The following is a 16,591-nucleotide window of genomic DNA, read 5'->3' as shown; positions in this document are numbered from 1 at the left end:
CCCAAGTTTGACACAGAGATCTTTCCACATAACAGCATTCCTATTATTATTACATAAACCCACTCTGTGGGATTTGTTAACCTCATAATGTAACAGTGTTAAACACAGCTCCTAGCTAGATGAGAAATGCATGGATTGATGGAAGATTGATAATCATAAATAACATCTTGTTGAGGCCATGAGCCAGAAGCTAGCACAAGTCTCAAAACAAGCATGGACAGAGAACAGCAGGAGACTTTGCCTGGGAAATCTCCCAGGTCCTTCCATGCCAGTTCTTATCAGATGGGTTTGGCAAAGCCATTTACCCTCTTCTTCTTTCAGAGTGGATGATTACTTTCCAAAATCACATAGATGCTATGACAGCTAATTAATTATAGCTGTATTATGCTTTACAAATTTAATTAGTATAAAAGAGGGTTAGTAGAAGCACTGCACAGAAAATTAGGTTGAACATAGACACAGTGCTGGAAAGCCACTGTAGTGAGTTAGAGGAGAAAAATGATAAATAAGGAAAGGGCTTTTGAATAATGAGTACTTAAGAGGTGTGTATGAAAGGAACAAGCAGTGTGCTGCCTTCCAAAGGCAGAGGAGGGGGAAAGGAAATTAAAAATTAGAAGCAAGGCAAGCAAACAAGATGAATAGATTTGAAATATAAAATGAAGTTAATCATATGGAAAAGATGAAATAAAAGCCACCCAGATCCAGTAATGGATCTTTCTGATATTAGAGGAAAATTGTAGCACACTTGTATTGACATCACACGATGTTAACACAATACAGCTCTGAAGTCTTGAATGATGTTGTTAAATAATTAACTGACAAATCGTAAGTAAATAATTAAAACTTGGTTCTGTCAGCCTCACAACTGAGAATATAAAACTGTCCCAGTGATACCAGATTTTAGCAATATCGATATTGTAGCTAGGGAGAGGGCAAAAAAAATTTAACTTCTATAACTATATAAACTGTTAGAAGAAGCACCTGGGCTCCATTTCTCCATGGAACAAAATAAAATGGATCATCTATTATTTAAATCTCCTGTATTAAAATTGAATCTGAAGAAGGTAGAAGGAAGGACTGCTAGCTACTCTTCAAAATACCTAGACCTGCCCTGTTTGAGGGGGTTTGTGATTTGGGGAAGCAGGATTGAAAAGGCTGTCACTCTAAAACACCAAGACAGTCTTGAGTTCATGTTAAAATATCTTTTCCTCCAATATCCCTAAAATTAAGAACCATAAAATAAATCCTCACAGTACAATGGATAATAACCCGATGGACATTAATTCATAGATCTTAAGAACAAACAGCTTCAATAAGCTAATAATAAGTTTGTTTATTCTTGTAAAAGAAGTACAGTAGACAAAATATAAAAAGATTAGCCTGTGCATCCACAAAACCAAATAATTCCTTTTCTCCCATGAAAATCTGTTTATTTTCAGGTACAGCAAAAGCACATGTACTTCAATTCTAAGCAAGGCAATTAATTTGGATTCTGCCAAGTCAGAACCATCACAGTCACAGGATTGCTTTTATTATTTTTTACAATGAAAGGACTCTGGGAGCACAGATCCTGCTGTGTAGAGCCATCACATTCCTTCATGAGAACAAACTGAATGTAAAATCTAACAGTAAAGAATTATTCTATAAAGAAATAACAAAATCTACAATAGTTACTTAGCTAGACTAATTTCATTTGTTTGTTCTTGCAACATGTCATTTTAAAATAAATAGAAGACTCTTTATTTTTTAGAAACACTCACCCTCCAGCTTCCTGATGCTTTGTCTTACAAAACATTTGCCAGCAGCAAAAATTTTAAGAGTCTGTGAAGATCAGGGAGGAGATTAAATGTACCAGGATTCTTCAGCACCCCCAAATAACCCCCACACCTGGGGTTAGGCTGACTCCATAGCCTCCGTTAGCCATGTTGGCTAGGATTTGTCGTTCAGGAGCATCCTGAGGGTTCATGTCCCCTGGCCTGGGTGTGGGCAAAGGAATACCCTTGGAAGTAGTCCTCTAGCTGCTCACTGAGGGCCTCAAAGGTGGGCCGCTTATCAGCCTCTGCGTCCCAGCAATGCCGCATCATCTCGTAGAGTGGTCCTGGGCACTTCTCCGGCTTAGGAAGTCTGTACCCATCGTCCAGCAGCTGGATCACCTGGTGTCCCGGCATACCTGCAAGCCAAAACGAGTATATCAAGCTACTCGGGATCTGTTACGGATGCCGTGTGTTCCTCTCGCTTCAGCACAGAATCACCATAGAATGGCTCAGGTTGGAAAGAACATTAAAGATCACCGAGTTCAAAACCCCTGCCATGAGCAGGAACATCTTCCACTAGACTGGGTTGCTCAAAGCCCCTTCCAGCATGGCCTTGAACAATTCCAGGGACAGGACCTCATCTCTTACTGTTTACCAGCAAGTAAAAACCACCTCCAGCCTCACCCAACCACCTCAACCTGACTGTGCCAGCTGCAAGGCATCGCAAATTGGTTTGTCTGGGTGTGAGGCTTTCCTCCACCATTCAGGTTTGTCAAAACTTTTCTGACCTCTAATTAGCTTAAATAGTTCCTAAACACCTCTAGTCTCAGTGACTACAAAAATCTCCTAAGAAAACCTGACTGGCTGCTGAATTTTCCTCACATTTAGAAATCTTCTCCTAAAGTCAGCCCTAGGTTTCCTTGAGGGCAGCTGGACAATGGTATCCTCTCTGCTCTATCATCACCAGTCACGGAAAAGAAACCATTCCACTCTCTTTGTTATATCTTTATATACTAAGACTATTGTCCTGTTCCCTTCCAATTTTTTACTGTTTAAATTAAATCTTGAATTGGGTTAACTTCTTTTCCCTAGATCTCTAAATAGTGTTTCCTCTGCACATTATCCACTGCCACCACAAATCAACATAACCTCTTCTAACTGATTACTGAGGACAAACTCCTGGAAATAATACCAAGTAGGGAAATAGCCATGGCAAAACAACATTTTCTGCTTTCAAGACACAGATAAATTATGCCTCTGCAAAGGGGTAATACTGAATGGATTTTCAGACAATATCCAGAGCCACAGTGTTACACATTTTTTATACTAAAATGATTTATTTATGGTGTGTGTGTTTCTATATGCAAACACCTATAGTTTATATAAGACTTCAGGATATTTTGCTTTGCTTTTATTTCTTCAGAACAATTTCACAGGTGAGGGTGGGAATCAAAAAGCAAAATCAATTTTTCCTTTTACAGAAAATATCAGTTTGGGATCCGGTGAAATGTAGTTTATAGCAAACACACCACCCCTCAGGCCTGTACAGACACAACATAACTTTTTTTCGCTTTAGTCTTTCCCTTGTGTTCCACTCACCAGCTCAAAATGAGTCACAGTCAATCATCTCACTGATATCTTGTGTTATTGGAGCCATAGTTCCTTGAGCATTTCTCACAATACTAGAAATAGTAGCTGCTCTCAGACTACTATATCTACTTTTGAGGTTAGTGACATTTTATTTTTAATTATTTAATTCTTTTGATCCTTTCCTTTATGAAGACTTTTCACTGCAACAATCAAATAGGAGGGAGGGGGGTAAAAACACCCTGATTTATTTTTCAGACACCTTCTTCCTGAAGTGTTTGTGAAGCACTTCACACATAATCTATTCTTCCATAAGATATACTTTTAAAAAAATTTAAAAGGTTGGTGAATAAAAACCTCTTCTTTTATTTCTTCCCTTTTTTCACATTCCAAGAATTGGCACATTTGATCTGATGATGGAGGAAAATAGCCAGCTGGCTTAGGTGCCTGTGCAGTGCAGGCTGACTCCAGCAAGAGGAAGCTTGGATGTGAGCTAACCACATCATTTGCAAATCTGTCAGGGGATCTGGGGAAGCCAGGTCTGACCCCTAAATGGACCTCATCTGAACAACTTTCTTCTTCTCTTAAAAGTTTTAACCCTTTAACATACCTGTAGTACAGGCATTCAAACTTCTTTTTTTGTGTCATTCTGAAATCAAGAAAATATTAGATATCATTCTTTAGGTAAAAGTACGTACCTTGATAAGGCATCTCCCCATAGGTGATTATTTCAAACAGAAGTATCCCAAATGACCAGACATCTGATTTAATGCTGAATCTGTTGTAGCGGATTGCCTCCGGGGCTGTCCATTTCACTGGGAGTTTTGTTTCAGTCCTAGGTTCATAGATTTTATCATTTTCTACCTATCATGGGTAAAACACATCTGCTTCAGCAAAGACCTTAAACATCTGACTAAGATTATCATGTGCTTAATCTTATAATCTTTCAACCAAACTCCTGTTTTTCATGCAAGTACCCATTTTCGGAAGTCTACCATTGGATTCAGTTTTGCAGTTGAAAAATGTGGAGGCTTCATCAGAGGCCTTTCTAAAGAATTTATCATTTCAAGCAACCACACAGCATTGGAGTGGCTCCTGATTAATTATGACTTGCTACTATGAATTCTGGACCTGGCATGCAAGATTTCAAAAGTCTGTCAGGAGTGGCAGTGTAAGCATCCTGCTGACACTAGAGACCAAATGTCTCCACGTCTGGTCTACAGTAAAGAGAGAAGGCATGAGCAAGAGCTAATGAATTTCATAACCTTTCTTCTGCGATTTATTGTGGTGCAAAGGGCCATTGACTTTGATAATATTGACTTTGATAAACCTGCTTAAGCAGGTTTTTGGGGAAGAAAGAATAAACTCTGACTAATTCAAATTAATATATTCATTTCCAGTGAGCTGATTAATGTAAAGTGTAGGTGAAAGACACAAAAAAATTGTTGAGTTGCAAATTTGTAGAATCATGTCCTTAAAGGTTTATCTCACAGATATCTAAATTGTGTGAGCATTTCTTCTCTCTTTAATTCCTAGATGTAATTTAGTGTACACAAGTCACACCTAAGCCTTGGTCAAATTTTTCACATGCAAATCCAGGCATACGTATACCAGATTTTTCTTTTGATAGTTTAAATATAGAATCTATTTAAACAGCTGCAATGCTTAATGGTTTTGAAAATACTGGTTGTTATTGATCTGTATCTCTATACTTACACAGTTGGCATCTTGACCACAGCACTCATCTTTAGAAACAAGAAATTATTTCATTACACTAAATAACACTTGTAAAAATACAGATTTCATTTCTCACTCCTTTTTTATGTGACCATGTTAGTGTTTTGGATTAGGAGACAAAATATTCCTAAGAAAGTCTGCCCAAATAACTCTATGACTGATTATTTAAGTAAAGTTCAGTTTTAACAAGAAATGTCAACATCTGTAAATTATTGCCCTCTCTAGTGAGGACAGAAGAGAAACATCCATTACAAGCATTGTTAATTTAAAAAGATACATTTTTTATGTTAAGAAAATTGTAATATTAACTTATTCATATTTAGAAGAATCAAAATTAAATTAAAAGAATTTTCAAAGTCCCTTGATATCTTTGTTAAGCCATTATTCTATACTTCAGTATGCAATAAATCCAATTCTGTTATGAACTTCGATTTCTGCTGCTTGAATAGAAAAACAATATGAGAAGCAGAAGACTTTTTTCTCTGTTTTCCCTTCTCAGTGCAAGAACATAAATAAATAATAAGACCCAAACAAACACGGACTCAGAAATTATGAATTTCATATTGAAATCCATAAAATATGGCAAAATAAATCTTTCCAACACTGATTAAATCATTTTCAGAGGTAGGAAATCTCATTTCTGAGCCACAGCTCTTTCATAGGGAGACTTTGGTCAGTGATATTTGGCATTCTCTGTCATCAAGGACTAGAGAAAAAAAACAAAATGGTGCAGTGGCAAAGAATTTGCAACTGAATCAGATTCAAAGCTCTATACACAGGACCAGGTGTATAATCTTTCCATTATTCCTTCCCATGTTGCAGACACTGTAGATAAAGCTTGTCCAGCAAAGGGTCTTGGTTGCCAGGATCCTTCCTGGGTGGCTGGTGGGAAGCAGACACCAGGATTTTTCTGACTGACACAAAGGCACAGGACAACTTCTAACTTTGCATGGGATAATGCAGATAGAAGATACAAGTGAACATACGATAGGTCCTTTTCTCTCTGGGCTTGCCTTTGTCTGAATCCATCAATTCAGGGCTACATTTCATTCTTTAGCTAGCCTCTTCCACTTTGTTCTCCAGAGTTAAAAGCAGGGAAAATTAACCCTCTCACAACCTACCTTAAAAACTCTTGCAAGTCCGAAGTCTGCCACTTTGTAAACATTGTGCTCACCAACAAGAACATTCCTGGCTGCCAGATCCCGATGGATATAGTTCTGAGATTCAAGGTATGCCATTCCAGAAGCCACCTGAGCAGCCATGTCTACTTGATGTGTCAGGGAGATTTGAGAGCCTCCATCTTCTGTTTAAAAAGGAGATTACAAGAACAACATAAGGACAAGAACAACATAAGAACAAGAACAAGATGCTGATTTCAGACATGAATTACTGAAAAACTGACTGGTTCAAAAAGCCAACACAAATAAACCAAACCGTGCGATACAACAAAGTAACAGCCCAGCCAAATGATAGGGATTAGTAAATGACATTGCTTATTTCCCAATAACTTATTTCTCAATAACGATGCTTGTCCCAGCTTCTCTGAAAGAGAAGATACTAAATGGAGGAGTTAATCTAGGCCAGGAAGGAGTTGCTGACACAGTCCAAAGAGAAGATCTTTTATCTACTGATAGTATAACGGTATGTACCTTTCTGACAGGTTCATAAAACTGTTCAAAACTGTGAGTTAATGTCAGTACCCACTGGCTGTTGCCAGAGCTGACTAAAGATGGAAAAGCACAGAATTATCCTTGTTCGCTGGTGATTCTGACTAGGAAAAATACCATCTGCTGTCAAGTATAACTCATTTTCACTTTCCAGTCCACTTGACTGCTTCACGCTGTTATCTCTGTTGTTGTTACTCAACAGTAGGACTCCTTCAGATGCTTTCAAGCTGCCTGCTTCTCCAGTAGAACTTTTTGAAGCAATCTGCATGTCATTCCCAGGACACTAAGATAAGCAAATTCCAGAAATTGAGATTTGGCAAAGATCATTGCTCAAACAATGCAGTAGAAGAACTTAGAGCTGAACAACTTGCCTCTACAAAAGAAGGAAAGTCTTAGGCCATGAAAAACTGCAGCCAAAAATTTTAAGACAGGTAACCAAAAAAAAAAAAATTCCTTGGGGTATTACACATTAGAGTACAAATTCAAGGCCTTTGTGGCATTTTGGGGAGAGCTAACCAACCTTCTCAATGCAAAGAATTTAAACCAGGAAGTAATCAATGGTAAATCAAATCAGTGTTACATTCAAGGACCACTGTCACCCAATCCCAAATGCTGCAGCACCGAAGCATGGCTTTCTGCCTCTGTAACCTCTAACACTCAAAAGCATTCCAACTTTCTGTTTCAGAACCTTAATAATGAAAAGGCTGAATCCTTGCTGCTAGGGTTATTGACAGGTCTTTGTCATCTGGTTGGTGACTTACCTACTGCCTCTGTGTCAGAGAAATAAAACTTTTGTAGCTGGCAGTTTTCTCTCATTTATTTTTAATTGATTTGCATTGGTAGTGTGTCTTAGCATTGTTTTAAAGTCTCTTCCAGTTCTGGCATTCTATCTGATATAACCTTGTTAACCCACCTTATGAAGTGTGTGAAATGCCATTGTTTACTAATCTATTCTGTAATCTCCAGGCCTTGAATTTCCTGCTCATGTGAATGCTATGACATAATTAGGAAAATAAATAAATAAATAAATAAATAAATAGAATTTGTCCTGTATGTGTCTTATTCTACACCCTTTTTGAGGCTAAACTTGTTGTCATGATAAATTACCACTAAGATTATTTACTTCTATTGTTGACTCAAAATGTCTTTTCCCCTCCTACACATGTGTTTCATATTGTCTGGACTTTTAAAAGAGAGAGGGACAAAAATCGGGCTGTGTGAAAATCCACTCAGTCCGCAGAATAACATAACACTAAAGATTTTCAATTCTGATAACTGGCAGGCATCAACATTTATTATTCATCTTGCTAGACAGATATAAATCCACAAATGATGCTCATATTGTATTTAATCAGAAAATAACTAAATGTTTTCAAGCATCTTGCATTACTACTTGGGTTTTGGAAGTTAGCCTATGTCAGACAGCTTCAAATATTCCTTTTCACACGACTTCATCTGCATGTGCTGTGAACTACCTGCTCGTGAGAGCAGACAAGGATACCAATAAAGCTGAGCACAGGTTTGTCACTGCTCTGCTGACGCTCCAGGACAGCCTGATTTAAGCTTGCTCCAAGAGGCAAAATAAGGCAATGCCACAGGAAAAAAGGGGTGACTCATCAGCAATGTGTTTAATGAGCTGTCTCAGTACAGAATAGGAGTTAGAACTGCTAAACCCTCCCTGTTTTATTCCCTGCAAGACACTCAGGTGCACCATGCTAAAGAACAAGGATGAGATCCACCTCTAACTCTTAAGTGGCAGCTGAAACCTTTTTTTTCTTTAGAGCCTGTTTGGAATACCAGACTGGACTGACCTACTGCCTTTAGCCTGTGGGCTGAGGGAGGAGAGGAGGCCACTGTTGACCTGGCTGCTGCAGTATTTCTTGGATAATCTCTCTCTGTAAGCTAGTTCTGCACTGCAGCTGTTCTGGAGCTAAAGGGAAAGCTTCAGTGATGACCCCCAGCTGATTAGGAGCTACAATTTGTGGACAAAGACAGAGGGTGAAATCACGGGTCTCTTTGGGATCTGAAGGGTAAACCATGTATGTCTGTATCATAAAGATCTCTGACAACACCTACAAAACTCCAGGCTGGGCCAGACAGAGCACACAAGTTCAAGTACAACTTCTCTGGGCAAGGCATCCCAGGACCTCACCACCCTCATAGTGAAGAATTTCTAAGAATTACCTAATGCAAACCTACCATCTTTCAGTTTAAAGCCACTCCCCCTTGTCCTATCACTACCTGGCCTTGTAAAAAGTTCCTCTCCAGGTCTCTTGTAGGCTCCCTTTAGTTACTGGAAGGCTGCTCTAAGTAGATAGATAGATAGATAGATAGATTAGATAGATAGATAGATAGATAGATAGATACATACATACATATATACATACATACATACATACATATATACATACATAAATACATACATACATATATGTTTATATAACTTCCACACTCAAAATCAAGCACTACTGTTGAATTTATAAAATTTTCCTATGGATTATTCTCAAACTGATAAAGAAAATGTAGCTCCTCCATGTCCTTTTTTACTAATATTTTTTGACAAAACCCTCAACCTCATATGAAAAATTTATTAGAGAAAATATTAAAGAAGTCTTGGGGTCTCCACCCTGCTCTAAGCAATCTATCACAATCACTAATACAGAAAAGACTGGAAAATCTTCTCATTGACAGATATCTGACAATAAAAAAAGAGAAAAATAAATAAGCAGCACTTTCTTCAGTCAGGGCATTGCCTCCACAATAATTCACCAAACTTCAAGACTGCATAACTGCCAGAACAAGCCCCAGGTCCATCAGAATTGATAAAAGCACTCATACATTTATGACAATTTCATTCACTTCCAATAACAAAGAAAAGTTTTCAGGTGCATTTTTCTCATACTGGTGGCAGCTCAATAACTCTGCATAGCAGTGTTCATCAAGAACTCTCCCAAAGTACATTTACAGTGTGCACAGGGAATTCACATGTCCATCATTATTAAGTAGCTGTCATTATGGGGAAATGTGATAGTAACTGTGAATAAAATATTAGGGACTTTTAAGGGTGGAAAAGCACACCATGCAGTTCTAGGAGGGGAATAGGAGCAAAGAATATCTCTGGACTTTCCTCTGCTCTAGTTTGCCTATTTTTACCCATCGTGCGCACAGAGACAGAAGCCTTCTGGAAATATTTTCCTGTTTCCTGCAGAGGCTGAGTCTCAAGAAAACCTATCAGGAGCTGTGCACTCCAGCTGATATAGATCACTTCCAGTCACAGAGCTCTATACAAGCTTCAAATCTCTTTCCTTATTAGTCTCACTGACAGCAATGACCACGATACTTATTTATGGATGTCTGCCTCCAGAACTCCTTAGTTCTGTGCACCTATCTATGCATCAGCCATCAGACAAGGAGGGATACCACTAGGTTGGGTTTCAACTGGACATTTTTATGGATATCTTCATGGCTGCCTGGAAACCAGCTGACTTTCACAGCCTCTGATGAAGAGCTAGAGGAGTGAGCACTTAGGCAAGGAGCAGGGTGCTATGCGTATGCTGGCAACTGATCCACACACAGGCTGCAGCAGTGATGTTCTCTGGACATGTTTACTCTATGCACACTAAGAGGCCAGTTTTCACCTCTGCAATAGCTGTGACTCATCCTGGCTTTCTCAGACCTATTTCTCCAGTGCAATAAATGTTTCCATGCACAGCAATCATTTCCTGATGTGCCAGGCTCTTTCAATCAGATAAGCTGCAATCTGCACATAAAGGCACCAAAGATGAGAATTTAAAGGAAATTTGTGTCCTGCTACCACTGGCCAGCAAATGCCTACAAAACTGTGGATTATCTGGCCCAAGGTCATGGCAGACCCACTCTGGGAAGTTCCTGGTAGGGCTGTCTCTGTGTCAGAGATTTTTTTAGCTGTAATTTGCATGGACAGACCTTAGTTTAAAAATGGTTCTGCAGAGAAGATGGGGGAAGGCACAAGTCATGGTAAGTGCTGTCTGTGGTATTACACAGGGCTTTTCTTTATGGGCTGGAAACAGAGAAGAAATTCAGCATGACAACCATGGCAAACAATTCGTCTTCAAGAAATCATTACAGCTTTAAAGACGTTTAGCATCTCACAGACATCTGCTAAACTGAAAATGGGTAACAACACTAGAATCAAGCATTTCCCAATAACAGGAGTGAACTTAAAAGTGCAATCATTATGCTAGTCTGTTCCAGGCTGTACATTTTTATTTTTAATTATTATTTGCCTTCAAAAGAGCACTTTGAAGTGCTGCTGAGATAAAAGCCCTGATGAGATAGGCAAGGGACAAATTTGCAGTGAAAAGCTATCCCTGACTAGTAATAGTTTTCAAAGCTTTTAAGTACATTTTGTGGAAGTGCCTCTATTTCATGTCAGATATGATGACCTATCCTTTTGGATACTTATGTTTTTACTCCTTTGTATACGTTCCCATCTACTCATAGAACTGGATAAAAAAAACATGGGCCATCACAAGGCAAGAATTAGACCATGAATGTGATTCTTTCCTACTTCTGAAATATTTTGGCACATCAAGCATTCATAAACATTTCTTTCCACTTTTCTCACCCCCACACATGACAAATAATGCAGCTTTTACATTAAACCAGGGGGTTGTAATTCTTTTATGTTAGTGTATTTACTAAACCGCAGCACCCTTAAAATTAGTTTAGAGTCATTTGCTTACTTTTAAGGTATTCTAGAAGACTTCCATGTCTCATCAGCTCAGTAATGATATAAATTGGGTCCTCCAAAGTGCAGACAGCATAAAGCTGTATAAGCTTTGGATGTCTCAAGTTCTTCATTATTTGTGCTTCCCTCAGAAAGTCTTTTGGATCCATTGAACCTGAAACAACAGCATATAACAAAACATAAGCTGAGGTTATTAAAGGGCTTTCTACCAGCCTGGCAGTCTTAAGGGAGTAACTGATATTGTTTTCTGTCTCTGAAAGTACATTAGCATCTCAAATTTTCACAGTTCCCACAGAAAACAGACAGTGCAGCTGAAACAAACAATTAATGAGTGAAACATGCCAGTTGCGTAGGGGCAGAAAACATATGTGTCCTAGCCACCAGAAATATAAAGGCTAAAATAAACCACCACCAGGCCTCCTTCAAACAGGAGAAAAAAGTGAGGCTGGAATGTTAAGGGATACATTTTAAACACACAAGTGGTTAACGAAAGGACCAGAAACTGAGGTGAGAGTGTCTAGGTAATGAACATAAAATTTCTGAGAGAAAACTAGTGCTGCAATAAAAATTTGTTGCACTATATTTTCAGCTTCACCAATCAAAGCCTGAAAGCACTGAAATCAATTTATCATATGCAGAGGAGATGTGTGCATTTTATATATACAAAAACAAATAGCTATTTATAATGATTGTGCAGTAGCAGCTTTATCAGCAATACCAATATATGCACAGATGTAACATTAATTTTACAATCCCTTAAATACCAAAGTGTCTTAACAGTAAATGATGCCAACTTTTTAAGTGTTACATAAGATCATAACATCTCTAGTTCTATTCATATACATAGTAAACCAATGCAAAAATTATGTGAAAAAAGCAATCAGAAATGGCACAAAGCTAAAGTCATGTAAAATGTAGGATTAAAGCTCATATGTCCTGAATAGGGGATTAATTAGGAAAACATGGACAAATAAAGAAGCAAAGCTTTCTAGATGAATGATCCAGTAGTGATCAGATATTGTCAGATGTTTGAGGAAGGTGGTGAATAATATCTCTTTCAAAGTGCTTGTACAAAGAAATGCGAAATTATTCAACCACTCAAATGTCTCCTTCCTCCCAAATCAAAATACTTTAATTAAGAAAATATTACGATTAAGACCGGGGAGGAAAATACCTAGTTATCCAAGTTCTGCTTTATGTTGTGTGTAAAACGAACTCATCTTACTCAGTAAGCAGACAAAGTAATTTGAGAAGCAAAGGCTGCAAGAGGAAGAGTTTTTATGGGTTTTTTAATATTAGGTAGCCTATAAGGTTCATTTGGGAGTTTGACTCTGTTCCAAACATGGATGTTTAAATTAAGTGAAATTCTTGGAGGATGTTAAATGGCTCAGCAATAGAATTCCAACAGAAAATCTGTTCTATAAAAAGACTTATGGAAATCAGCCTGTTCACCCAACACATACCCTGAATGTCACCTCCTGAAAAATGCCCCAGCATATTTCCCAAAACATAGTAAAGATGTGTGATTTGATATCCTCGCATCAATACAAGAGGAATGACTCAGAAATGCTCCTGATATAGACTTTATGAAAAAAGAGCCTCTTGACATTGCTACTTGGGAGAACAAAGATTACATTACAAGGAACAGGTACTCCTCGCTTCCGTTTCCTCATACTTCCCTTGGCAACCCCATATCTTGCCCAATTTGGCAAAATTTTATAGGATGTCATTTGGAGGAATGGTCAAAGTATATGGATTTCCATGCCATCAATTAATGGCAAGCAGCCAATAATACATCTCCTCAACAGGTACAAGCTATACCCATTCTCTTTAGTCACTATCAGAGAAAAGTGAGGGCCTGCACAAAGAGTAAATGATCACACCTGGTCTGGAAAAAGCAGAGATTATGACAGAGAGAAAACCCAAAATATCTGCAATGCTTACTCTATGTCCTTTTCTTGTCTGGAATAGCACAATCTTTACAGATTTACTTGAACTTTCCACCAATTCCAGACTAAAAAAATAAATTAAAAAGTCTAGGGTTGTCTGCACAGGGTTTGGACGCACTTTGATATTGATTTAAAATTTTGCACCATTTACTTACTTGTTTCAAGATATATACATTGTCATAAAAATCAACTTCAAATCTATAGAGAAGCTACATGGTGTGAAGCATTCTGCCTCCAAAAGCAAATGCATCAGTGTGACTAATGATTTAGCATCAGTGCCAAATTTGACAAGTTGATCCTAAAAAGGATACACTACTTGCTCGCTTAGAGTCTACATAATCATGGACCCTCTCTGGATCATTATACAGGATTTCTTCACACCATAGAATTTGATAGTCTGATTTGTTCCCACCATCAAAGTTTGCCTACAAGGAATTTCTCAGTTTAATCATGCTATAAACTTCTTCCAACAAACTGAAACCAAGCAACATGTTTTTCACATATGACAACTTTCAATAAATTGATCAAGAAGGAAGTATTCCATTAGCTGAATAGCTGCAAATCCTTTTCTACACTGTAAAAGCAAATAACAGTGACAACAATGAAAACAAACCAGAAAAAGATCAATAAGTGTTTCCTGCATGTTTTATAGAGCATATGTAACCTTCAGTTTTACTTAGTTTATAGCTTTAAAGAGTACAAGTAGCAGACAGCGCCCCAACCTCCCACAGCCCTGTAGATCTTATATTGTACTTAATAAGATTGGATGCCAACTGAAAACAAATTAGAAGTGTCTTTATGACTGTTCTGCCTAAGATTAGGTTTCAGCAACTGAATAAGCAAATTAAAATCTGCCTCTAAAAAGCAACCAAACATGCTTGCTACAAATTAGTTGGATAAAGCCTGTCACAATAGTGGCAAAGAATTTACAATATATCCCTTTGAGGAAGAACACACATGCTACATGGAGTTTCAAATAACTGAGGGGGTTTAGCTTCTAGCTGAATATGTCTGTTTTTAATGAAATACACATTTTCATCTGTAAGTGGTAAACACAGGAGAAAGAGCAGGTTACTGTAAGTAGAAATCACTTGGTCATAAAATCATTAGCTAACATAAGCCTTTATTGAAACAGGTAGAGGCCTCTTTTGTGTAAGATACCAGTTTGGGAGTAGATTTATCAGGACCTGAAGAAAATATGGTTTTGACAATCTGTTTTTTGAACGAAAAATGTTTTTCTAAGTGTCAAAGTCATTCTTAAGAACAAAATGTTGAAATCTCTGTATTTGAGGTGTTCTATGTTGTGCTGCTTTACCAGGAAGCACCTCTAATTTAACCCTATTTAAAACAGATATATCAGTTCTGATTAACTTCTCTTTGAAAATACTTTGTTCTGCATCTGAAGAAGCTTAACATTCTAAGATAAACACTAATAATATGGAAATGAGTCAGAGAGGAGGATCAGTTATTTGCCAGACTCCACCGGCCTAAATGTAAATGGCCCTTCAATATTTGATAAACCCATCACAAGACCATTTGTTTGCAACTTTTCAATAAACTTTCCCAAGTTGCTTCAAAGTACCCTTGTACCTCAGAGGAACCTCGTCCTCTAAGTAAAGTTTATAGAAAATTAATTTATGTGGAGACTGTATTAAGCATATAACTATGATCTTCTGAAGAATTTTATGAGTAATAAAGATATGACATTTAAAAACTAAGTATTTGGCAACACAAGAAACTAAAATAGCCTATCCACATTAACAAATGAATAATATATGTTTCTGGATGTTCTCAAGCTGCTTTGTGACCATAGACAGTAAACTTACAAGTCAGTGTGAGGCCATATACTGAATTAAATGGAATTTAAAAATCTATTTTTTTTTCAGGGAAATTGGGGTACTCCCCGAATGCAAAGCTTTTTACACTACATATGTATTAAAGAGATGATAAATTCAAGAACTGAAAATGTTATTAAAAACTCTACTGACACTACCAACCCAGACACTATTTTAGGAAGCCTCCTGAAAAAGAAAATCATGCTTGGACAGTTTCCATGCAGTGAGAAGCTCAGGAGATGCTTTACAACGTGCTAATGACAAATGTATCCGTCAACTTCAACAGGCATAAAGAACTTTATCAGATACAATTAATTGGTGATGATAGATGTCTGCTTCACATGCTGACAGCTGGAGAAGCAAGCTAGCCCAGACAATAGGTTCTAGAAAATCCATCACACTCAACATAGGACAAAGTGCAAATCCCTGCTGCAATGATTTCTACTTAAATAGAAGAAAACCCAGTGTCTCAGTGAGGAAATAAAAACAGAAATGTGAAATGACATGTTCAGGGACCTGCATCAAGTCAGTGCTGTGCAGAGCCAAAACCAGAAATAGCAACTGCTGGTTTCTAGACTGTTTTCCTATCTACTGATCCCTGCACCTCTTTGAAAACTGTGGGTCAACAACTCAAAAGTCAGAGATGTTCCTTAAGGCAAAGATGTTCTTATGTTTTGTTTTTTCATTCACACATTCATAGCTATGGTTGTGGCTGGTAAAATGTCACAGATGTCTCCAAAGCAGAGACAAGTGAACCAGCGAACAAGAGAATTATCTGAATGAAAGTATCACATTACTACTGCTTTTTGTTTATAGTTACACTGATCAACAGATTGTAAAAGGAATAAGGAGATGTAACAGGCAAGACATTGCCAATGATATTTGAGAGCAAAGAGTGGAATGATCTCAGGGAATTTCAGTTGTTGTTGTTGTGCTGGAGAGACAAAGGGATTTGGATTGTGTGCAAATTGTTGACTTTGGTTTTGTGATTACGGTATTTTGCTTTTGGTGTGGAGAATTCTTTTTCCTGATGTTAGTGAAGTTTATGAATGGGGAATATGCCCAGGACCATTTATGTAGACTGCTCCTGGAGTGCTGCATCCCATGGAAGAAATGTCTCCTGGAGCAGTTTGTAAAGAACTGCAGCCCAGAGACAGAACTCAAACTGGGGAAGATTGTGGAGGACTCTCCTGTGGGAGGAACTCCTTGCTAGAGCAGAGAAAGAATGTGAAGAGCCCTTCCTCCGAGGCAGAAGGATCATAAGAGACAACATGTGATGCATTAACCACAACCCTCATTCCTCTGCCAAGCTGCACCACAGTGAAGGAGGAGG

The 16,591-nt window shown here is 38.0% G+C and overlaps 1 protein-coding gene across 1 annotated transcript in view; it reads right to left on the bottom strand.

Annotated features, from left to right (window-relative positions):
- Nucleotides 1-1,337: 1,337 nt before the first annotated feature.
- FRK (fyn related Src family tyrosine kinase) overlaps nt 1,338-16,591 on the bottom strand; it is a 48,423-nt gene continuing 33,169 nt past the window's right edge. The window contains exons 5-8 of the mRNA XM_083858512.1: nt 11,470-11,628; nt 6,200-6,381; nt 4,040-4,205; nt 1,338-2,170 (exon numbers count right to left, since the gene is read on the bottom strand). Of these exons, the coding sequence (XP_083714638.1) occupies nt 1,944-2,170; nt 4,040-4,205; nt 6,200-6,381; nt 11,470-11,628 (734 nt within the window). The 3' untranslated portion in view covers nt 1,338-1,943. The remainder of the gene's footprint in view (nt 2,171-4,039; nt 4,206-6,199; nt 6,382-11,469; nt 11,629-16,591) is intronic.

The sequence above is a fragment of the Zosterops lateralis genome, assembly GCF_965231275.1.
Source record: "Zosterops lateralis genome assembly, chromosome: 3".
Taxonomy (NCBI): domain Eukaryota; kingdom Metazoa; phylum Chordata; class Aves; order Passeriformes; family Zosteropidae; genus Zosterops; species Zosterops lateralis.
The sequence above is the reverse complement of the archived record's forward strand: the minus strand, read 5'-3'. Positions and strand labels throughout refer to the sequence as shown.